Source organism: Corvus brachyrhynchos, unplaced genomic scaffold (genome assembly GCF_000691975.1).
Source record: "Corvus brachyrhynchos isolate BGI_N302 unplaced genomic scaffold, ASM69197v1 scaffold33, whole genome shotgun sequence".
In the NCBI taxonomy this organism is placed as follows: Eukaryota; Metazoa; Chordata; class Aves; order Passeriformes; family Corvidae; genus Corvus; species Corvus brachyrhynchos.
In genome coordinates, this window is record NW_008237254.1 from 846,766 (window position 1) to 872,364 (window position 25,599).

The 25,599-nt window shown below is 36.0% G+C and overlaps 1 protein-coding gene across 15 annotated transcripts in view; it reads left to right on the forward strand.

Annotated features, from left to right (window-relative positions):
* PAM (peptidylglycine alpha-amidating monooxygenase) overlaps positions 1 to 25,599 on the forward strand; it is a 122,393-nt gene that overhangs the window by 93,619 nt on the left and 3,175 nt on the right. For 8 of the 15 annotated variants that reach the window (XM_017730492.1, XM_017730491.1, XM_017730489.1 and 5 more), the window contains exons 15-23: positions 5,470 to 5,775; positions 10,411 to 10,540; positions 15,581 to 15,697; positions 16,221 to 16,293; positions 17,597 to 17,804; positions 18,456 to 18,656; positions 21,318 to 21,436; positions 22,408 to 22,507; positions 23,850 to 23,903. In XM_017730492.1, the coding sequence (XP_017585981.1) occupies positions 5,470 to 5,775; positions 10,411 to 10,540; positions 15,581 to 15,697; positions 16,221 to 16,293; positions 17,597 to 17,804; positions 18,456 to 18,656; positions 21,318 to 21,436; positions 22,408 to 22,507; positions 23,850 to 23,903 (1,308 nt within the window). The remainder of the gene's footprint in view (positions 1 to 5,469; positions 5,776 to 10,410; positions 10,541 to 15,580; positions 15,698 to 16,220; positions 16,294 to 17,596; positions 17,805 to 18,455; positions 18,657 to 21,317; positions 21,437 to 22,407; positions 22,508 to 23,849; positions 23,904 to 25,599) is intronic. The other 7 variants (XM_017730494.1, XM_017730500.1, XM_017730498.1 and 4 more) reach the window with 2 other exon arrangements.

Below are 25,599 nucleotides of genomic sequence, written 5' to 3' on the forward strand. Positions count from 1 at the left end.
GCAGCCACCTGTCCCAGCGCCGGAAACGAGAGAGAGCTTGGAGGGGGAGTTTGCCTATTCTTAAATGTGGATCACAGAGGTGATCACAACTTTAAGTGGCTTAGAGAATTGTCCATATCCAAACTGGCCAGCTGATAGGTTCTATCAGTTCCCAGAGGAAACTGTAAGCACCCCTTAGCAAGGACGTCCCTTCCGGGACTATGCTTGCTAACCTATGACAGGCTCTGAAAACATTTCTACATTAAAATATTTTGACAGAAAGAGAAAGGATTATTGAAAAACAAAGAAAATGCATTCACATTGTGGTGGTAGTAAAAGCCCATCTTAGGGACATGCAGACATAGAAGAAAAAAGAGCAAATTTTTTTTTTAACCTTTTCTTCCATCCATTTTTTAGCTCTGTAAGCTGCTTAGAAATGCCTTGAGAGCAGATGCAATTCTTGGTTCTTCAAAGACGTCAGTTTGCCTATGCTGTAAGTGCACATCACTTTAGGGCAGTGAGGGTGGTAAGAAGCTCTAGAGCAGCTCAGCTGTTTTCATTTCTTCATATCTATGCCTCCCAGCCCCTCAAATCCCTTCAAAAAGAAAACAGCCTTACTTAATACCTTTTGGTTCTCAGGAATCTTTCCAAGACTTTCATCAAAGCAGCAGATTCAGTCATGACTTGAGTGAAAAATTATATCAGACTAGAAGACATTTTGAAAGATTTTTGCCTATTTTGTCAAACTCTGTTAAATATCACTTGAAACGGGCATTAGATTTTGTTCACTTATGTAATGTCATGTCTTGCCTTTCTCCCATTCTTTTATACCATCAGTGTTACCTTATATATCTCTTAGAATAATCGTAGTAGCTTCATCCAGAAGCCAAAGAAAGCAAAGAAAATTAAACTTTGAATTTTATTTTAAAAAACTATGTTTGGGAGGCATTTACTCAGGATCACACAGTCTCGCAAGTGATACTTGCAGATGCTTCCATATCTTTATCTGGAACAGGAGTTCTGCTGAAGTAAGTCATAGTTTGACTCATATCATTTGAGCATGATTTCAGTACGTAGGAAGGGGCAGATCCCCTGACCACTTTTGCCAGCTAACCCACTAAACAGAAGCAAATCCTGCTAAGACAGAAACATGCAGTCTCAGAATACACTCCATTTGATTCAGAGATAATTGGGAAGCCCAATGTCAACTGTGAAAATGTGTTTCTTGGTCCTGTTATGATAGGACCAAGACATGAGTTTGGAAGGAAGAACATGAAGTCTAAAATGCCAGTGACAGACTGGGGAGGCTCTCTGAACCATCACAGTGACACTGTACAGACATTATGACAAAAATAACAGATTCTGGACATGAAAATTCTCAGACACCACCAAGATGCCTTGTCTATTTTTCTAAAATGTAGTAAAATGAGATTTCACCTATGTATCTTAACAGGTACACACTCAGACTCTCTGGACAGGCTTACCATGGCTGAACTTCAGATCCATCTAGCTTGATCCTGCAGTACCTTGGCTAGATACTTCATCTAAACTGGAAATTTGTGCTTCCAACAGCACTGTGGTGTGCTGCTGAAGGACCACGGACAGCGACTGCACACGGCAAATAGGGGAACTTGGGCTCTAGTGCTGGAAAAAAAGTACCTAGTTTTAGAAATATAATCAGAGAATATCTAGAGTTAGAAGAAACCCATAAAGGATTGTTAAGACCAACTCCTTGCTCCTCACAGGACTACCTAAAACTAAAGCACGACTGAAAACATTACATATGTAAACTGCTTCATCAACCTTAATCTGACCTTTTATTAAATCAGATGAAGTTCAACTCATGTTTTGCAATGAAATTGCCTATGTTATGATTTTGTTTGTATGACTGTATTCCAAAACATTGTTCTGTAAAAGAGTTTTGATAGTGTAGAACCACCATCGGAAGTTTAAACTTACTGGAGTATGCTTGTGCATTGTTTCATTCTGGACATGTTGGTCTTGACAGCTATCGCTTCTTCCAGAAAGAATAAACTGCAGGTGTTTCTAGCCAATTATCTTTTCCATAGAGGGAACTGTGCTGATAACTTGCACATAAGAAATACAAGTATGTTCTCTGAAAGTTACCTAATCAGTCAGCTTCCCAGAGATTGCACTGCTAGACTTCAATTTTTTCAGTAAGATCAAGTTGCTGATTCACCCATATCTTTGTCTAGTCATATTCAGGCATTCTAAAGGCTGTCTCATCACAAACAAGACCAAGCAATGTTCCTTTACCACTGAGTATGTTCAGGCTTCAACTGTTCCAGCTGGTACAAGGCCACTGTAAAGCAGCAACACAAGATCATGCTTTGATGTTTGCTGGATATTGCTTTGCACAGAGCAGCTTTTACTCAGAACCAACATGACTGCTTTTTGCTGGTTATCTCTAGAAAATTCTGAACTATTTCTTAAAATTACACTCCTTACAAATTATTGGAATCTGCCTGGGCATCACAAACAAAGTTCAAAAAAGTTAGATGCACATTCAATGTGTGGAATTTAGGGTGGGGTTGCAAACACTGGGTAATCAGGAAACTTAAATTCCTAACTTTCATGTCTTCTGTGTCTTGTAAATACCCTGTGTTCTGTCAAGATGCCAGGACATTGACAGGAGACTTCAGCCTAGTGTTTGTGCCAGAAGTATGGAGATACTGGTCACATTTGTAGATTTCATGGATATTTTTTGAACTTTGTGGCAATTCCACATTCATTTTCTCAAACACATTCACTTAAGGAAAGGATGCCAGTTTCAGGGCAGCTGCACTTCTGACCACTCCTGTTCTCTGATGCACACCCTTTTCCATTCATTCAGACAGTTCCTATATATTTTTAACTGCTGTGATTACAAAACACCTGCTTAATGAAAACTCTAACAGGACAAGCTCAGCTTGGAAAATATCTCATCTATACCCATGGGATAGTGGCTATAGTACTCAAACTGCCTTACTCTATATTCCAGTGTTGGAAGGTTCCTCATATATCTTATGGTTGTTGGCTCAGTTCTAGGAGAAAACCAAAATTGGTCACCTTATTAGACTTGAATCCACTATTAACAGTTTCCATAAAGACCACTGGAGTTTTCTATTAAAGCATCCTGTCCTAAAAATTATTCCCTGGACTTTGCTTGTTTTTAAGTTGAATTCTCCTGCTCTCTTTTCTTCTTAAACCCTATCTTGTAACAGTTTCTTTTGAAGAAGCTAGTATCAGATAGGTAATCTAAAGAACTTTTTTGTCTTTTTAAAATTTTTTTAATAAACAAGCAGTATCTATTTTAAAGACTGGGTTAATTATTCTGTGACAACACTTGCACACCAGAGATAGAATACAGTGCTTTTGGCTGGAGCACGAAGCTGTCAAACTTCTTCACTCAAATAGAATGGTCATATAAGCTGTTAAGAGTTCTGAAACCTTTGTAAAAACTATAATATGTTGTTGTCCTTTTGCAGCCAACAATTACAAGTCAGTTCATTAGAGAGTTGATACAGAACTAGGAGAGAGTGAACTGTGCAAGGATCACTAAACTTGCTTTAAAAAGGCTTGCAGTTTAAAATAGCATCAGATTGTTTGTTTAGGGAGACTTCTCACAGTTACATTAAGGAGAACACTGCTTTTACCACTCAGACCTCTCATTGGAAATGATTGCATATAGGAGAGGTAGTTGGCTCTTTTCATCTATAGGTCTCCGGCCACAGATAAAACCAAAACATTTGCTTTGTATGACATTCATTTAATTTTTAAAATGTTGGGGAAGAAAAAGGCCATGGTAGAGTATTTTAATACCAAATGTTTCCTAAGTAAAGGAAATTTCAGCTGTGTTTCTGCTTCAGCACCAGTTATTTGTTGCTTTAAGTAGAGACTATTGAACCTGATTAATTTAATTAAAAACCCTTCTCAGTATAAATATGGTTTGTGTCCAAAATTCCTTTGATATCCTTTCAAAATATTTGGATTTGTTTTGAATCAGTACTTGGACTCGTTAAATGACAATATTAAGATCATGGAGTGCTCTAGTTTTACCAATTGCATGTGAAGCAAATAATTAATATTTGTTACATAGCTTAATGATTTTCTCTCTTCTCTAATTTGCTTTGTTAATTTTATTGAAATTCGCCCTGTTACTTCAGTAATTATTTTCTGAAAGAATATGTTATCTGGCATATTTCATTTCCAAGGGCAAGGAATGCAATTCTAGTCAAAATCATTGAACTGGGACTGTTTAATAACATGACAGATCCTCTTAGGATCATTTTCAAAAGACTTAATTTCGTCTGTCCCAGGCTGCAAATGATGATTTCTGGTTCTGAATGGGGTTTTTTGAGGTTTGATTTTTTGTTTGTTGTGGGGGTGGGGTGGTTGTTTCCTTGTTTATTTCTTTGGTTTGTGTGGTGGAAGCTTCGTTACTTATTGTTTCACTTTTCTAAAAGATATCCTATATAGCCTGTCATAAAATAATATAATTTTTTAATTACAAGTGATTCGTGTTTGAAATAGAAGGATACCTACTTGCAGTAACTCTTAAAGCACATTGAATGCCTCTTTCCATTCAAATGATGTAGGGGTATTTAATAGGACTGATAATAGTTTCAGGCAGCCGAGATACTTGGTTAGTAAATTCTAATTTAATTTTTTTTTTTTTTTTATAGAGCTATTGTTTTGGAACATACTGAAATGTTTGTTGATGCCTAAGAAAGTTACAGTGATAACTGCATTGCTAGTAAGCACATTGAGAAGTTAGTTTTCCCTTCACTGCCAGATGATATCATGACTAAGGAGTGTTACTGTTCAGAATGAAAGAAGGGGCAGAACCCAGACTGAATAAATAAAAGCAAGTTTAATGCATCATGTCTTTTTTCTACAGTGGGTGCAATGGAATCTGTTTGCAGATGGGAAATTCGGTTTTCTTACAGCTTAAGCTACTTATACCATGACAGACTTCACAGAAATATGTTTTGAAAAGTATCATGTTGTCTATTATTGTCTTTGTAAGTGAAAAATTTGATAAAACTATAGAATTTTCCCCTCTTTGTTTTGTGAAAATATGAAAACTCTGCAGTAGCCTGGCAAATCCAGATAATTCCATCATAAATACTCTTTTATTGAAATGTGCACACTTTTTCCTTTCCCTTTTGCTTTCATTTTCCCTTTCCCTTTTTCTCTTGTTCTTTGGTCCCAAGAACATCTCTTCAGAGGTGATGACTTTTGATGCCAGGGTGTCAGGTAAAAGTGAGTATCTATATGTAATTTAAAGTCAGTAGTGATTTGACTTCATCTTACTAGAAACCTGGCTTGTTCAGTTCATAAGAACTGAAACAGTTCCTCTTTGCTATTTTTGCCAATAACTGAATAACTTTGTTACATTATACTTTGCTGAAGCCATCTAAAGCTTGATCTGTTGTAATTATTTGGTTTTTTTCTCCTTTCCTCTTATCTTTTCTCTTTCCTGTACAGGTGATTTCTATTCACTCCTTTCTAAGCTGCTAGGAGAAAGGGAAGATGTTGTGCATGTGCATAAGCAAAACCCTACAAAAAAGGCAGAATCAGATCTTGTAGCAGAGATTGCTAATGTAGTCCAAAAGAAGGATCTTGCCAGAGACATCACAAATCATGATGAAAGGGACAATACTATTCTTGTCAGAGACAGAATTCAGAAGTTTCACAGACTAGAGTCTACCTTGAGGCCACCAGAGAACAGATATTTCTCTTTACAACAGTCTAAGCATGGTGAGGGAAGCTGGGAAAAAGAACATAAAGGAGGTAGGTTAGGGGTTAATTTTATACAATGAAATGCAATGTAAGAGCTGTGATCCACATTAGCAAAATCTGAAGGGAATTTCAATTGAGGCTTGGAAGTATTTTACATTACGTTCTTCCTAATTACTGAAATGTTCTCCCTCTGATTTAGAAGTATTTCACTGGGGTTCTTTCCCCCTCAATGTGTGAAGAAAGAATGTGTACTGATGGCACAACACCAGTACTTTTTGAATAATATGGTATTTTTTTCTACTCTTAAGACTCTTCCTTAACGATTTTATATCAGTTATGCTAAAACAAGGTACACACAGGATATAGTAGTCTCAGGAAGTAAAGACAAGTAACTACTATAAAATGGTCACTGGAACAATCAATACATTTTATGAGTTTGCTGATTACTTTGACCTGTTGGATACACAATTTTATAAAATTTATTGCTGTAATTTTATCAGATATTTTTTCTCTCATTCAGAAAGAGTGGTAGGTAATCCTGAAAAATTCTTCAGAAGTAAAATTTTCTGTGTATTGATTTCAAATTGGGCTTGACTCTCCAAATATTCTGGTACAGGCTGTTTTATTTTTCAAGAAATACAGTTTATTCCCTTCAGGTTTCTATGACAGAGAAACCATGGAATTATTCTCTTTGTTTTACTTGCATTTTGGTCTCTGTGATATTGACTGTGCTTAGCCTTACTTGCTAATGTGGAAAGCCAGATAATGCAGCATGTGACGGGTATCTCATAAAAGAAGGTGATATGTATGCATGGAAGCCATCTGTACGCATAAGCTGTAACCACACACATGCCAGCTTTTATGTTGCAACCACCCAGACTGATGTTTCCAAGTACTTTTGTATACAAATATATATCATCCATCATCCATTTGATTTTTATTTCTGTTCATAATGTTAACATGTATTGTCTCTGCTTATATGCAATTCTATTACAGTGTTCAAGCTCAGCAAAATCCTGGGTTTGTATTTAAAAGAAAACCAAAGATGAGGACTCTCCAATGTTACATTGTGCGATCCACTTAAATAAGAGCCTGTCAAATTATTGGCATAGGGGCAAAAATCCAGGTGGAATGTTACTATGTGCCTGACAAATGTGTGAATCATAAACAATTCCATAAACCTCACTGGAATGAAATATTCAGGAAAACAATGTGGATAGCATTTTTGCAAAAGAAGTTTGTTCAGTTTAGACTAATAACATGTGGTGTGTACAAGGCAAAGAAGAAAATTCCTTTCTGTTTTCGCTGATCCAGAGGAGATAATGTCAATGAGCTGAATAAAGGCTTAGTTTTGACATACCTTATAGCATGAGTTCCAACTACAGAGAGCATTTGCTCAGCTCTGTCAGTAGCAAATGTCAGTAATTCATTTGGGGGGAATTTGTTGGTGGAGGACTAATGAATAAATGAACTTTCAAATGACACAATTTTGACATATAGAAAAAAAAAATCTGACATTTTCTTAATTAGCATTTTTTTATCTTTGTAATACCTCTAACTACAGAATTCCTGACCTGCAGAAGCTGTCAGTACCATCTTTTGGCAAAAGAACTTCTGTAGCAATAAGATCTTTAAGCATATATGTAGTTTCTTTTTAGGGAAGTATTCAGATATTTAAGAAAAAAATCTTCCATAAGAGAATTTTCCTCTTCAGGGGAAGAAGTAAAGTTGTGTTGATTTAATAAAAAATTTGCACCTTTTGTAAAAACCTTTATTGCATTGAATTGAAAAAATTCTCCATTTTCTTAGTACAAGACTCTGCTGTTAAATTAACTTCATTAAACTGTTTAAAGATTACGAGAATTAAAGTAGTTTAATATTTTTAGTCTTGTAAATATTCCAATTTTTAACATGTAATTGGCCTGAAATAACAAGTGGCTAATACAGTAAGTAAAGTTATTATAAATGTTTAAACTTTATACTATTGCTCTTCCTGCACTGTTGTTAGCTTGTTAACCTAGACTGGTCACTAATTTGTCAGGTCATTTAACATCACTGCAACTAGTACAATTACACCTTCTAAATAAGGCAAAGAGTGTAATTTTCCAATTTTAAAAACTCCTTTGTGCAGTGCTTAATTAAATTTATCAAGATTGATGGCTGGGATTAAATGCAACATCACTTAAAGTTTGCAAAGTTAAAAGCTAGAACAATCTTCCAGGGAATTCTGGACAGTAAATTGCAATTGTGTCAATAAATAAGGCTTTCATCTTTCACTTGTTTAGAGACTTAATTGCGTGTTCTAAATCTAGGTAATTCTTTCTTTTTTTCTTTTTTTTTTAATGAAAGGAACATCTCTAAGTTGAAAGGTAGAAGATCTGGTACTGAGTTTAGAGATCTCATTTACAACAAAACTGGTGATCTTGTTTTTTCTAAGTAATTATAAATTTCTTCTATGGGGAAAGTAATTTTCATTAGTTTTGTATGAAACTGTTCCATGGGCCACTTATTCTTGTAGACTTTCAGAATGGACTTGCAAAGGAAAAAGAAAATATAATACTAATTAACCAATTCTGGGAAAAGGTGATAAAATCTAAAGATTGTATTGAGGCTGGAGCTCCTAGATTAGATTGTATTTCACTGAACATTCATTTTATTATTTTGATCTATTGGAAATCTTTTATTCCTTTAAGCATAAACATTTTCTGTTTTATAGTGTGTGCCTTTGGAGAGACTAAATAGAGGCCAAAATTTAGTGTTCGCATGTTTAGCCCTTTATTTTTTCTAGCTTTTTTTTGAAAAGTCTCAGAGGCCAAGGGGCTCTGTAACATGAAACATAGACAAGCTTTCTGGAGTTTAGCATAAAGTGATATGATATGAGCAAGTGAGGAAGCAGACACTGAATTTCCGTCCTTTCATTCCTTCCAAAACCCAAACATCTGTGAATATACCTGCCACTGTACCTACTGTGATCAACTCAACTGTACAGAAGTATGAATATGTATAGTTTTTGGGGTTTTTTTAACAGCTTTTCCTTTAATTTGCAGCTTTTGTTCACCTAAAATTTCTACAGAGCAGAATTTCTTGTTTTAGAACTTTCGGATTACTGTCCTGGATTCGCTACAGTTGCTGATAGCTTTTAGGCTTCCTTTAGGTTTTTCACCTACTCTAGCTATGATATCTCAGTCTAAACAGGTGAAACATCTCCTAGTGTGCAGTAGGTTTTCAGCACTGGTTTTGTATTTCCCTTGCCTAGGTTGTAGAGAATGATATTACCTCCACTGTATACCTGTTGTTACCCCTTAGACTACATCTCTTCCAAGTGAAATGCAAAGGGAGGGTATTATCAGGACAGATGGGTTGCACAGGTCACTTAAAGATTTACATTGTCTCCCAGTAATTTTTCCTTTCATTGGAAGATCACTTCCAGGTGAAGGTGAACCCTCTCAGACTCCTTGGATGTTGTGTGCTAAGGTCTGTGATCTGCCTTGTTTCAAAGCAGGATGCCCTGGCACTTTATGAATTTGGATATTTGTTTCACCTGCCTAGATGATACCCCAGTGATTGGTGTTTAGGATTATAGCAGAACTCACAAACTTTGGGTGAACTGAAAGTTGCAAAGCAAAGCATGATGTTATCAAACACAGTATTAGTGAAGTGGTTCCAGCTTCACGTAACTTCAAAGAAATTGCTTCTTATTTGCCATCGGTTTGGCTATATGTGCCTACATGCAAATTTGCATTGTAGAAATACCTGAATTATGCTTAACAAATCAATTTCTGAAAGGAAGCAGTGGTGGATTTCCTAATATGTAGAACAAATTTTATAATTTTTCTTTTTCTTTTTTTTTTTTAATTTTATCGGAATTAGTGAGATTTCTTTTGCCATTACATTTTTTATTTTTGATACTCTAGTTCATTAGTCTGTTAATATACTGCCAGAGCTACACAAGAGCAACCTCTTCCAAGCAGTATTTATGCAGGTGATCTGTGAGAAATTAATCCTTGCAGTCAACTCTCTGCAACTTTTCAAATATTGACCAGTTTGTGCCTTTTATCCTTGTCAGTCTGCTTTTACATAAAAGAGAGATTTAAGAGATCATATTTTTATCTTTTTAATATTAATCTTTGGGCTGAAAGTAAATTTCTCTCCCTTAGTTGAGTTTTACAGTTTAAGTCAAGTACAAGAAGTATTCTTTTCTTAGTGTTAAAAGCTTTATAGAAGAAAAAACGTTATTCACCTGCCACGTATTTCATGTAGTGATTCATGGTATTTGTTATGCATTTTTTAATAAAACACTGATAGTTAATATTTAAGTTTGCCTGCTGGTTTAAATGGTAGTTGTAATCTTTCAGTGTAGAAAGTATTTACAGAACTCCTAAAACTTCTAGAGTCTGTGTACATGTATCCTTATAAGAAGGAGAAAATAATGGAATCAAAAGCAGTTTTGACATTTCTGTAATCTGTATGTAGCAGGATGCCAGTGCTTGTGCATGCTTTACTATGTTAAAACTATGCTTGGAATTAAATCTTGATGCACTGAATGGAAATACTGCATGTAAGAAAATGTCCATGTAATTCCCAGTAGTCAGTACCAAATGCCAGTTAACCATATTTGGATTTTTTTTATAAAAAATCATGCTACATGATTATCTGGTTTTTTTGTCTGTTTATTTCTTTGGTCAGATTTCCACATAGAAGAGGCTGTGGAGTGGCCTGGGTTAGACCTCAAACTAGGCCAAGTCTCTGGGTTGGCTCTGGACCCTGAAAATAACCTAGTTGTCTTCCACAGAGGTGATCATCTTTGGGATGAAAAGTAAGTAGAGACTCTTGCCAAATGGAGAGTTAGAAGGTTGAATTCCTGTGGTCTGTTTATATACCTTCTCAAAGAAAAACAGATTGAAGTTCTCTTTCCATTTAAAAATTCAGTTCTTTGGCTGAAAGTGCCTTTCCGAGACTCAGAGTAGAAATGGTGACTGACAATTCAAGATGATGAGTTACTAGGTCTTCAGACAGTAAGAATGTGTCTCCGGAGGAAAAGAACATAGTTTGTTGGGACCTTAAACTGTATGACCACATTAGTATGAGATTAATTATCCCTACCTCTCCATGTCTTTTATCAGGAATAATTAGCCTGGGTGAATAATGTTTTAGTATGGTATACTACAATTAGTACTTGGGTTTAAGACATGCAAAGCTATCTCCAGTATGTCTTCATTCTTCTTTGTGTTTATGTACACTGAACAAAATGGGATTGTTATAAAGTACTCTCTCAAAACAAGCTTTGTCCTACTCATTTGATAAAATTAGCTACATTTAGCATCACTCAAACCAAAAAATATGTGAACTTTAGAATGCTAGTCCTTCTAGTGTTTGTAAAGTGATATATTCAAAGGTATATTATCTCAAGAACAGAACATTCCAGTGAAGAGTACTGTCTCTATTTTTACAGGATTCTTATGTCTTTGATCTTCAAAATTGTATATGTGTTTATATGGATACTTTTGAAATTATAACAGGATATTGGGAGGAAATAGTACAAGCCTGTAACATGTTATGTGGTACCTTTTTTAAGTACACCTTTTTTTTTAATTTCTCCTTTTCTTTTCCTTGTTTTTAAGCATGTGTTCTCCATATATATAGCTATAAGACTAAAGGATAGGGTTGTTTTCAAATCCTGATGAATTCATTTTAAGATAGTGTCTGAAAAACAGAACAGTATTCTGAACATTATAATAATAAATTATGCTTAGAATAGTGTTTTATGAAAGAAAGTAAGTTGTTTAGGTTTTAAGCTAAATAACATAATGCAGCAGATAAAGCAATCATTTATTTCTCATGCGGTATTCTCATAGGTCAGTGATCTTTCCAGCTCAAGTGTATATAAATATAGACTATAAAATTTGAAAGGATGGTGCATTATGCAACTTGTATTACTCAGACTTCAAGTATTCTGTAAAAGCTGATGCTGAATTGAATTTTTTTTGTCCTCCTACTCAGGAACATAAGTGCTGTTCTTTGTGTTGTTGAATAAAGAATTGTAAAAATATTTGAAAATAGGCTGGTCCTTCTGAAATACGTATTTTTGAGTCTCTGGCAATTGGAGTGTACCAACAATCCAGAGTACAAAACTTGAGTTTGAGATCCAGCAGTATTGGGAAAGCCTACAGATTTTAAACAAAACAAAAAAAAATGAACATTCCCTAAAAGAGCAAGTGTGCATGATGAATCAACCATGTTGAGAGACAGATAGAACTTCATTATGCTGTGGCTGCAGAAGAAGATTGGAGTTGTGATATGTGTCTGGAAATCCACACATGTACCAGCAGTTCTCAGTAATGCTACAAGTGGCCTTCCATAAAGATAACTACATATTAAATCCTAATTCTTGAGGGGTTTTGTTCCCAAATTTTAATTTTTTTTTCTTCTTCTTCTGGAGCATAGTTAATGTATAGGAAACCTAGTGTTGGTAGGGAGCCTTATGTCAGCTGAACTAGAACTCTGTAGGCCTTTTCTGTAGAGTATGGTGATTTTAAAATAGATTTTGAAAACATGCCTGTTGTTAAGCTGTTGTTCCATATCTTGTGGCACAGAGAAGAGGCACACAGAAAGGTGCTCACTCAGTTAGCCTTCCCTTTTTATCTTTGGGTACATACATAGGCATATGAAAAATTTGGGGTTGTGATGCAAAAGGAAGGAGTAATGGGTGTTGTCATTTTTTCAGGAAAAAAAATGGTATTTGGAAGGGGTTTATATGCCAATTGTATGGGGGAGGCGTAATAAGTTACCAGACTTTTAAGTTAACTTTTATCATTAGCTGCAAATACACAGTTCATTGAGTATAATATTCCTTACCAAATTGTAAACATGATAAATCAATAGCCTGAAAGCCCAGAATTTATTTTCTGTTTCAATGGTTCACCAGCTTAGTATAGAAGCAAATTAAACAAAAATTATCAGTGCTGTTAGGCTATGCACAAATGTTTCCAATGCATTATTAACATATGCCACAAAAGCTGGATCCTCATTTGGCTAAATACAGCTGGTTGAATGATCTATGCTGTTGCAAAAGGTAATTTCAGTCTACTTTAGAACACAAAACTTACGCAGTGACAAGCCTTATAATACAGTAGCAACTTTGCAGTGGCTGTAGCATTTCTGCAGTGTATGATTTAAAAAAAAAAAAAAAATCCTCCTTATAAGTAAGGGTCTTCTACAACATTGTCTCTTCAGTTTCAGAACAGTCTTTGCTACAAGCAGCATTTGTTGTGTAGAATGAAAGAAATTATAACTATTCAGCTGGCTAAGCAGTGAATCAGTTGGAAGTAATTTTGCATTTTGTGATGAAAAATGTATACTATTCATCCAATTTGTAAAGAACTTACTAGAGAATATAAGTTACTTTCTTGTTACTGTATTCTTAACAAGGTAGGCAGGCTGAGCACACAATGACAATGATGATGGATTTTGATCAAGAACAGACCTCAGGGTTGTGCTTTCAGGGATTATGAGATCAGGTGGTCTGTCTAAATTTAATATGTAGCCCACCAGAAGGATATTAGATTTAGCAAGAAATTGTTTCCATTAGTGTGAAGTGGCCAGATGAGAAGTAGAAACATAACTCTGGAATTAATTGGAGTTTGAAATTAGAAGTAGTGAGATACGCAGCAGATTTTATTTGTCCTTCAGTATCAGAGTGCAGAACCTATCAGAAAACCATGTTTTAGAGCAGTACAACTACTGTGTTTAGTTGTTCTATTTGTGTGGTTTTGGCCTTGCTTGCTTTTAAGCTAGAAGTAGTCAACATTATTTGTGTTCTCATTTATCACTTACAACAAAGGAACATTGCCTGGAAATTAATCTCAGACACTGGGAAGAAAAGTGTGACTGTGATTTTGTAGCATTCTAGTCATCCTCCTAGAAAAGAAGTTTGACAGGGAGAAGATGATTGGAAGATCACTCCCATAAACTCAAGTTCACTAGAATTTGTTTGAGTACCATACAATCTCTTATTTACACTGAAAGCAGTTAGTTCCCAGAAGAGTTGGGCATAGCAAGAAATACTTAGGAGTCTGGACAGCACTGTTACTAACAACCAAAATCCTAACAAGGAAAGCCAATAATTATTTTAAGTAGTCTGGACAGTCAGTTATGCAGAGATACAATCATGTTTTCTGTGGGGGTTGTTTTGTACAATATCTACCACCACTAAGATTCTTTTCTGTGATTATTTGTATAGATTTTCTGCGATTATCTATGTAGATTAAAAATAAGATTAGTTCAGTCTGTCCATTGTTGATGCTCCAGTTGTGGTCATCCATAGCTAGAGCAAGCCCTTACAAGTATTAGACTCCTTTTAAAATAAAACTGTTTAAAATGAAGAGAACTTGTCATGGCAGATTACTGTCATGAATGGTAATAACAGCACCTCCTGAATCATGGCCAAACAAGAAGATATAACACCAGTGTAAGCCTTTGTGTTTCATTACCATTTATCTAGTGTCTCCCTATACATGATGGCAGAAATCTGGAGAGAGTTTTAGTAGCTATCACCTTTTGCTCAACCATTCATAGTGAAAAGGATTATTTTCCATCAGAAATTATTTCTTCCAGAAATTAAATAGTTACAGGTAGTATAATATGCAATGGCAGTATCTAAATACTATTTTTTAATCATCGCCTATGCAGAAACTTAAACACATTCTGTTATAGATTTTTCTGGTTATATGTGAAGCCAATATTGCTTTTCCACATTAAAAATTCTAGACATGTAAATATTTAATGCTATGGAGATGTGAGACTGCTAGAACTGCACAATATATAGTTTTAATAGCTTTATTCATAGCCGCCTCTGTGACTACAAAATATATTCTTGTTTACCAAGTAGCATCAGTCACGGCTGGATTTCTCTTGGGATTAACAAATGGATTAAAAATACAAGGTGGGAGCAGGGAGTGAGTCTTGTATTCATGCATCTTTCATCCACATCAAACACCATGCTCTAACATTTAGCCTGAAATGTTATTCAAAATATTTTGCTCTGTTTATCTGCAGCAAAAGCTGAACATAAATTTAACAGGTTAGAGTAATAGTGAACTTCTCTGTAAGGATACAGACAACTATTTTTCTTATTTTTTGGAAGCACATGATAATTTCATGCCTAGTAAATGTCCTCTGGAAAGTTTATCCTGGTTCTTAATGTCTGAAATAGAGACATGTTCAAATGTGTTTCATCAAGATACTCCATGTATCTTGAAAATTGAGTATAATTTTGTAGGAGCAGGAGGAACGCACATAATATCCTATAGTCTTCTGTAAGCACACTCTGAAAAGGATAAGAAGCATAAGACCTGAATCTTGTAGTAGTAAGCTCTAGCAAGATATTGAACTGCATATGAAAAAAGAAAAAGCAGAAGACACACAAACATGCACAGTCTGCCTTAGATGGTACAAAGTATTCCTAGTCTTACTGGCAGGTGTGCTCTGGTGATTACCTATATTTTTTCTTAGGCTACGTTGTTGAATTTCTCATTTCTGGGTTTCCATGGCAAAGAAATGATTAAAAAAAAAAAGAAAAATTTTTGAAAGGGGTTTTTACTTACTTGCTTTAGGACTATCTTAATTGTTGCTGTGTTGATTTGGTGCTCCTTCAGTTTGGAAGTCATAACCTCAGTAGAAAATGCAGACATACAACACTATTGACTCTTACAATCATACAGTGATGTAATAAGGTTTATATTTAAAGAAAAAAGAACCCAATAACTCCACACTGGAATTTAACTACTGAACTTGGTTTTAAGTTTATTGTTCATCAGTAGAACCTTCTAATGCTTTCTATTCCACTCTTTTTGTACAGTTCTTTTGACAGCAAATTTGTTTATCAGCAAAGAGGACTTGGACCAATTGAACAGAATACAATTCTTGTCCTGAATCCAAGTAATGCAAAACTGCTTCATTCCACAGGCAAAAGTCTGTAAGTTGGGTTTTTTTACTCTTATTAACTGATTTAGTACTTCCATATATTTTATGCCAAAGAGTCCTTAAACTCATTTTCATATGTTTTATATTACATTTGTACATTTATATACAGTTGTGTAAGTGTAGCCTCTGATTATCTTAAAATAAATAAATAAATACAAAATCAACAAATAATAAAATTAATTTGCCATCTCTACCACCTCTGCTTCTAACATTTCATACAAGTGCATCTACCAGCCAGATTAACAGAAATGCAGAGCTTGTGAATATTGTACATTGTCCTTAGAGATGCTAAGGTACCCTGAGTGAGATATCTGAGATCATCTGAATTTCAGAATTGAGACACTCTTGTCATGAAAATTCTAAGCTGTAAAGCTGTATTTTTCATTAAATGCTACACGTAGTTAGTATGTACAGCATTTGGTTTTGATCTGTAGGTAAAAAATGAAAGCTTCACATCTATATCATTCTTTCAGAAAAATGTTTTTAACTTAATTCTTCTATATTTGTGCTTGCAGATTTTATTTACCACATGGTTTGAGTGTAGATAAAAATGGTAACTACTGGGTCACTGATGTAGCTCTTCATCAGGTATGTTTCTGAAGCTTTAGTACCAGGACCTTAATATTTTGCTAAAAAATATTTTTATTTTCCTAGAGATTTGACATAAATTGCTTATCTAGGCCTGTTAAGAATAACATTAAGAATATGCCTACAGAAACTGACCCCTGTGCGCTTCATGGAGTATAGTTGTGTTGAGTAATTTACTACAAGGACATAGCATGTAGAAATAATAGAATCATAGGATGGTCTGAGTTGGAAGGGACCTTATAGATTATCTTGTTCCAATTGCCCTGCCATGGGCAAGGGACACCTTCCACTAGGCCAGGTTGCTCAGAGCTCCATCAAACATGGCCTGGAACACTTTCAGAGATAGGGCAGACACAGCTTCTCTGGGCAACCTCACCAGTGGCATCACCAACCTCGTGGTAAAGAACTTCCTCCTAATATCTAATCTAAACCTCCTCCCTTTCAGTGTAAAGCCATTCCCCCTTGTCCTATCATGACATGCACCTGTAAAAAGTCCCTCTCCATCCTTCTTGTGAGCTCCCTTTAGGTACTGGAAGGCCAGAACTAGGTCACCCAGAAGCCTTCTCTTCTCCAGGCTGAACAATCCCAGTTCTCTCAGCCTTTCCTCATAGCAGAGGAGCTCCATCCCTCTGATCACCTTGATGTCCAAGACACTAGACTTGCTCCAACAGCTCCATGTCCTCTGGGATCCCAGAGCTGGAGGCAGCTCTGCAGGTGGGGTCTCACCAGAGTGGGACAGAGGGGCAGAATTCCCTCCCTCCCCTGCTGCCCACTGGGCTTTGGATGCAGCCCAGGACATGGTTGACCCTCTGGCTGTGAGCACACATTGCCAGGTCATGCTGAGCTTCTCACCAACAAACATCTTCTCCTCAGGACTGCTCTCAATCCCTTCTCCTCCCAGCCTGTATTTATGCTCAGGTTTGCCCCAACCCAGGTGCAAAAGCTTGCACTTGGCCTCGTTGAACATCACAAGGTTCTCATGGAGCCCCTTCCTCAAGCCTGTCAAGATCCCTTTGCAATTTTTTGCTATGTCTTCTGCTTATTGATGCATTTAAGTCTAAACAATGAAACTAAATTGTTTGCTTTGTAATGACTGGAAATTGGTATTTTAAGCAGAAGTTCCCTAGAATCAGCACTATTGAAAAACCAATAATACATATTATGGTCAATATATTAGGATTATGTTTGGTGTATAAATGTCTTTTATACACAGTGATAGGAGTTTTTCCCTAGGCCATCTAGGTCTTAGGTTTCACCTTCTGTAACTGAAACATCTTTTCTTTTCCTTTTGACTGAAAAAAAGGTTTTCAAACTAGGAGCCAGCGACAAAGAGCCATTACTGATCTTAGGAGTGGCTTTGCAACCAGGCAGTGACAAAAATCATTTCTGTCAACCAACTGATGTTGCTGTGGATCCAATCACTGGCAGCATTTATGTCTCTGATGGCTACTGCAACAGTCGGATTATTCAGTTCTCTCCAAATGGACTGTACGTGATGCAGTGGGGAGAAGGTACAGTCAGAGCTCTTGGTACTTTACCCATACTGCTGTTATAATGAACTGATCATGAACCACAAAATTCCCACTGTTACTATTAATTTTTTTAAATGAATTTCTATTACAGAAATACCTTCCAGGTCCTACATGAATTTCAGCCTTGTCATGGCATCCAAATTTTCTTTCGGCTTTTTCTACAGCTACTTGTAGTAGTTCTATATTTACTAAAAATAAAAAGTGGGGGGTTTGTCATCTTGCTTTTAGAATAAATATTGGTGTGTCCTGTTTTATCAAGAAAATATTCTGACTTTCATAAAGCCAGATTTTTGCTTAAACGTGTAACAAAGTAATCATTTTTTGCCAGATTTATGCCATGATTTCATCTATTTTAAGTTTTATGAATAATTATAGTTCTGCCTGGCTCAGATTTATGTATCACATTAAACTGTGCTGAATATTCTCAGGAAATTGCAAGTTCTTAAATTTGGGATTTATAAAGAAAACACAATATGCTGCCATGAGTTTTCTACCTAAATGCTAGGAGAAAGCAAGCTGACTGTAGTCTTTTCCCAGTGTTACATGGTTATGTGGCATGCTGCTGTTTCTAAATAAAACTGATAGTTTCAGTGTGTACTTTAACACAAACCTGGGGTTTTTTTATTTCAGAGACTTCTCTAGGCAGAGCCAGGCCCGGACAGTTTCATATTCCTCACAGCTTAGCCCTGATCTCTGACTTAAGTCAGCTGTGTGTTGCAGACAGAGAAAATGGTCGAATTCAGTGCTTCAGGTTAGAGACTGGGGAGTTCACAAAAGAGATCAAGCACAAAGCTTTTGGAAGAGAGTTGTTTGCAGTTTCATATGTTCCAGGTAATCTTTTTTCTTGTTCTGCAGATTTCAAGTAGTTGCTTTGTGCCAGGATGTCTGTGTTATTTCATGAAGAGTGCTATGGTGCTATCCTAGGACAAATATTAATTATCTTCCTGAGTAGTCCTGATGCAATGGAAAATTTGAGAACTACTTGTTTTCCTACTTGTGGATGAGGGAAGCTTGCATCTAATCTCTGCTTCTAAGAAGTGACTGATTACACTCCCCAAATGTAATGTCAGGAAGTAGACAATCTTGCAGCTTCTTGGTGACTGCACAGTTAATCAGCTAATAATGAATTATTATTAATAATAACATTTCTAAGTATTCATTTTGAACTCCATTGAAGAGAGCAAAATTAAGACCAAATGATCAAGAAAGGTTTTTGGTTTCATAAAACAAAAGAACTGAAAGCAAACAGTTAGAAAACATTGTGGTTTTTAATATCACAGTCTGTTTAACAATTACTGTATTAAGTTTTGGGATTAGATTTTTAATACTGATACTGAAGGTAAGGTAAATGTTAAGAACTGGATGAGGAATTTTGGCATGTTGGGCTCCTGACTCCTTAATACAAAATTTAATATCATGTTTCTCTCTTTTGCATCTGCTAAGAATGTAAAAAAGTGCTGTGCTGGATGAGATAACTTGATATCTCTCTGACAGTGGAAGCAAAAGAGGCATTCTGAGAGTGTGTGTAAGCCTGAATGCGTTTTGTAGTCGTTCCTCTCCTATTCACCATGCATCCACAAACCCTTTATTTAGCAGTGTTAGGAGGTAGCCTCTGATCTCTTCTTCATAGGATCTTTCTACAGACCTATTGCCCATAAATTTTCCTAATCCCATTTTGAAGTGACTCGTATTGTCTGGTTCATTGGCCTTCCACAATTACAGTTTCCAGAAGTTCATTATCCACTTCATTTTTTTTTTTTTAATGTAAAGTTTTGTTGAGTGCTTCTCAGTCCCAGAATTTTGGGAGCTGAATAACAGTTCCACACTCCCCCAGTCTGGTGCCTGTTCATCTTGCCTTATCCTCTTCAAGCCGTTTAATTGCTTCAGCCCCATGAGTATTGTATTTGCCTTTGTCTTCCAGCATCTTTAGCTTCATTGGAACGTTTTTGAGATGCAGAGAGTAAAAGAGCACTCAGTAGTCAATATGTGTGCATGCTAAGTTTTTGGATAGTGCAGAACTGTTCCCTCCATTCCTAACTCTCCTCATGATGCCAGAAATTCTATTGAAATTTTGCCTGACGCTATCCATGGAGGCAGAGATTTTGGGAATCTTTCAGTGATGGCTTAGAAATGTTTCTCCTGAGCTGTAGCTGCCAGTTCCGAGTTCAAACATCACATAAGCATGATCTAGATTACTTTTTAGAAGAAGCATCACTTTACATTTTTCTTTGCAGAAGCTCTTCTGCCATCTGTTTAACAACTCACTTATTCTTATAAAAAGTCTTTCTGTACTTCCTCAGTATCATCAAGCTTTTGACTTCTCCACAGAAGTCAGTTATCTTCCTCAGACTGCTAGATGTCATTGTTCACCCCATTTTTCAGTCATTGATGAAAACTATTGAATAAAATTTCTGACTCTGATCTCTTCAAGATGGCACTATTCAGACTTCTCTGTCCTGAAGAATTACAATCTCTGCCCATAAGTTTTTCTCTTTGCTTCCTGTTCATTAATGGATCTTTCATTCAGCCCCATGTTAATTCACATTCAGTGACCTCTGTTGCAATACCTTGTCAAGGGTTTACTGAAAGTGCAAGTATGTCTATAGAATCTGCTTACTTGTGTGCTCTTTTTTCCTGTTCAGAGCTGAGGCACAACCCTTAGAGAAGCCATACCAACTTGTTCTGACAGACCACATTTACCCATGTCTTATTCTTCATTATGGATTCTACCATCTTACTGGAGATGGAAGCCAGAATTGGTAATGTGTGTTCGCAGGCACCGTTTTGAGTCCTTGTAGGTGGGCCCTACTTCGGCATTCTGCTAGTCTTCTGGAGAAGTGGCTGTTTGCCGTGCTGGGTTGCTTAATATGACCTGAGGTCTGTGATTTCACATTTGGTTTCCTTCTGAATTTGAGTGAATGCCATCTAAACCTCATAAATTTTTAACCTCCAACTTGTCTTACACCTTGTGCTTCCAGTTGAGCTGTCTCCTCTGACCTCTTTACTAGGAAAAAAAAAAAGTGTTAGAATCTTCCCAACATAATAAACAGAAAAAACTGAAAAAAATCCATTTCTTTGCCATGGGCCTCTAATCCCTGAGTTCCCCTTTCACATCTTTTCCTTTTATGGTCCCACTTACTCCTCAGCTGACTTTCTACTTTTGACGCATTGAAAGAACTTTCTGCTATCGGGTCAACCATCCTTAGCAAAGCATTCTTCAGATTAATTTTTTAACACCTTCACATTCCTTTTACATTTAAACAAACTGTAAAATACTGCCTTGCTGGTTCTTTTCATTTGAACTAAGTGTGCACCTCTTAAATGACAAAGTTTCAGCTGCTACACCTCACTTGATTTTCCTCTTCTAGTTTTGTTTCTTGTTATCTTTCTGTCTCTCTGTCTCTCAGCCTTTTTTCATCTAAACTATTAGAGTTTATCTTCACTGCAGTTTGCTATGTGTGTGTTCTTACAGCAAATCTAATGTTGTTGTAGGTGGTCTCCTCTTTGCAGTTAATGGAATGCCTTATCCTGGAGAGGCAGAATCAGTGCAAGGATTTGTGATGAACTTCTCTACTGGAGAAATAATTGATACTTTCATTCCACTTAGAAAGGTAGAGTATTATATGCATAGAGTGCCTGTTGTATATAATTATGTATATGAGAACATCGGTAACATTCTACTTCTCCAACTTCCATAAGACTATTGCAGGAAATAAGATATTTTATAATGTAAGGTATTCAAAAGGAATTCTTTATAGTATTAAATAAAGACACTAGAATTTTGGGTCTTAGCTTCTGCATGTGGTACACATTTGAAAATTATACTAACCTCTAGATGATTCCTACAGATAATATCTTCAGCCAGGCAGTACTTTATTACTGCCAGTACAATTATTAAAAGTTAATTTAAGAGAATTGTGAAGGAATTGAAATATTCATATATTTAGATGCTAGTAAAGTGTGAAAAAATAGAGCTTATTCCTAAGCATAAATAATACGCAACTGTGTGGTTACATCCCTCTTTACAGAATGCTAGTGTGTAAGTTAAGGCTAAATGTCCTACACGCAGTATAGTACATAAAAAAAATGAGGGTTTTTTAACAGCTTCCATATATTGTGTTGGACTAAAGAATGAATGCTAATATTCCCACTTCATACCACATATACTCTTTATTTGCCATCCAATTTTAAATTATATTGAGTTATTTTTTCTGAATATAGCAAATAGCTGTGTTGCATATGAACTTAAACTAAATATGTGGGCTTCAAACCAAGATTCTTTATTTTTGAAAATATATATTTCACAGGATAAAATGGAGTGTAATAATAGGAATAGAAATATTATTAATATATTTGTAGCATTAATACATGGAATAATCTCTATGTTGTTATCCCTGGAGAAGGCAAACATTCAGTAGAAATGGAATCACTCTCCTTTCGCACATTAGACTTTCACACCAGCACCTGCTGCATTTTCCAGTCTAAAGAAGGACTGAATATGACCAGGCTCAAGTTAGGGGTTAAGGAGGCCTCATGAAGGCATAGAGATTTAAGGGTAATCTGTGACTGCTTATCTTCACAGAGCTTTGAGATGCCACATGATATTGTTGCATCAGAAGATAGAACAGTATTTGTTGGAGATGTTCATGCCAAAGCAGTGTGGAAGTTTGCATCTGCAGAAAGTATGTTCTTTTTGTTCTTTATGTCCTAACTTCACATTTTGTATCTTCAGGTCAGTACCACTTATCTGGTACCCTTGGCCAAGAGCCTGGTGGCATAATGACAGTGATGTAAGTGCACTACAAGCTTCATCTGCAGCAGTTGTGTGCTGCTGCTCAGTTTTCATTAAAAGACCATTATTCAGCATTGCTGTGTGCTCAGTCAAAGAAGAGTCCTGGGCACATGAGTTTGTCACAGAAGGAATCAAAATGCATTTGCCTTACACATCATTGTCAGTAAAACACTTAAACAAAAGTGTTACTCTAGTATTTTAGTAATTTCAGTGTATCATTTGCTGAGAACTCAACTGCTTCCTGTGAGGCTGTAATGTAGAAAACTCCCAGGGGATGAAGTAGAAACACAAGTCAACTTAAAAATTATATTCATTTCATTGGGAGCATTTATCACTAGAAAATTAATCTAGTATAATTTGAAGTCCTATTTCCATACAGAGGAAACACTTGCCAGTTTTAATCTAGTAACCCCCAAAGCAAGCAGCTTCACTTCAGGGAGTGATTAGTCAGACATCAATTTAGTAGGATTCAGAGAGAGCTTACATGTTTTACAGGAATAAAAATATAATCCACTGCTGCATTATATGGGATAAAAAAATGTATGACGGAGATAAAGCCTTAGGGTTCAGGATGTTAGTCATCCAGTTAGAGTCCACTGCTATAAATGACTAAGCTAGTTATTCCTTATTTGTCTCTTCATAATTCATGGATTTTCCTTTGGGGCATTTGGTATCAGTTGCTCTTAATAACAGGAGACTGGACCACATAAACTGTAATTCTAATTGGATATGTTTTTATCTGCATCTAGTAAACTGAACATGACCAATTATCAGCTTTTATTCAAAGAAACATGAGAATAAAAAAGTAATGGAATTTTTACAGGTTAGATGAGGGAGTCCTTGTATAAAATTTTCTTTTTAGTTTTTGCTGAAGTATAAAAGAGCAGTAGCTAAGAAACCCTGATTCAGCCAGCCTTTAAATCACTATGATTTTGATTATAATAAACAGTTTTACTTTTGTGGGAATCCATGAACCTTTAGGCATACCCATAAAATCTTTCTGTTTCATAAAAGTTGATTGTTGCAAGCACCCTTCATGAATCAAGCTCTTTCTTTTTTTCTATGGCCTTGTGAGCTATTGAGTAGTTTATATTGACTCTCCATGGTGAAGTTCAGGTATTGATGGGAATGTTTACTGTAGGATTGTACTGTACATTTGAGAAAGCTAGCAGGAAAATGTCAGTAGTGCCTTTCTGAAATCAGTTGTCCTGAAGAATGATTTTGTTTTACAGAAATGGAACATCGGTCAGTTAAAAAGGCTGGTATTGAGGTACAGGAAACAAAAGGTTAGTCTGATTCATAATGAAAATGAAGGGATCAGTATGTTCACGTAGACTAGTGCAGCTTCTGCCAAGCTGAAGGGAAAAAATGCTGACTAGTTTGTTTGGTTTTTTTGAGTTGCTATAGGAAGCACTAGAAAAAAACTTGTAACACTGTTACCTGGTAGATGCTATTTCACAGTCAACCTAAACATTTCATTTTCAGTGATGACAAGTGCTTCACTGTCACAGAAACTAAGATAAAAATTTAACTAGTAGGTTAATTCCATTCTACCATCTGGTATGGTCCAGATTGGTATCTGTGGCAGCTCCCATAGATGCAGAAATAGCTCTGAAATACAGCTGTGATAGTTACTCCCCACCATCCTTTCTCCACAACCCTCCACCACCAAAAAAATGGTTATTTGAAATGGCAATTGGTTTATATTCCTGTGTCTTTCAGTACATAGCCTTGTCAGTCACACCATATGGCAAGAAATACCGTTTTTTTGTATTTACATTTCTTTCCATAGATTTACTACACTTCTAATTTAATTGATCTGCATGAAAATGGAAAAAAAGAAAAAAGAAAATGAAAGCATGTAGGAACAATATAAGGAGATAGTACACACAGGAGACTGAAAGTGGTAAAATATCAATTAAGGTAGATGAAAAGTAATTTTTCTATTCTGCAGCTCATTTCACTTTCAGAAAAACAGTACCAGATTATGGTATTATTTATAAAGGCATGTAAAATGTTCAGATGTTTGTAACTGGTTTTCTTTGGTTAAATTCAGAGGTTATGCAGTTTGCTTCAGCCATGTATATGTAGACAGAGAAAAGTCAAAAAAATCTCAACTGCCAATTGAAAGCATATAGAGTGAGAAAGGCTAACATTATGAAACAGTGAAATCCTTACTGCCATCACTGTTATCCTTTTATTTTATCTCTGTTGGTACATCAGCCTGCCTGAAGCACTCAAAAAGGAAGTGTTGAAATTACAGCATGCTGTGTATCTAGGGATATGTAAATGCATTTTGGCTTTCTTTAGCTGACTCTTCTAATGTCCTAGAGAAAAAATGCAATAGTAACACCAGGGTAAGAAAAAGGTTTTAAGTAACAATGTCTAAAACTGGTTAGAGTAGATAGACTGAAATTAACATCTTTCAATTCCACTGGGAAAAAAGAGCCAATGGACTTTGTGTCATCTGCTTAATAAATGGGCAGGAGTGGCCTGCAATCTCACAGCCTTCTGGTGACAGACTGTTACTAGTGCTTGTACTGCTATGACATGGGGAAAGAATATATGGAGAACTATAGCTTTGCCCAGAGGGAAAGATGATGGAGGAAAACTTTCCTTAGCAGTAACTACTACTTGAACAGACAGCTGTTTTCATTGTGTCATTGTTATCCTTGTACTTGTGAAGACAATGATATTGTTATCATTTTATTAGTGTTGAGTGTTGACTGAACCATTTGCTATTCCTTCAGAATAGAACATCATTTTAATTTTGATACAGAATCAAAACAGGGTTGATTCAGAGTGTTTGTGATGCAGCTGCTTGTTAAGACATGCTGTTCAGTCTGACTTCAAAATATATAGCTAGACAGTTTTACTTAGTAAAAGTTATCACGAAGCATATGCAACATCATAAAGGTTTTCCCTGAAATAGTTTTTCTCCTTGTAGGCATAGAGTTAACAAATTAGTCAGGAATGACTGGA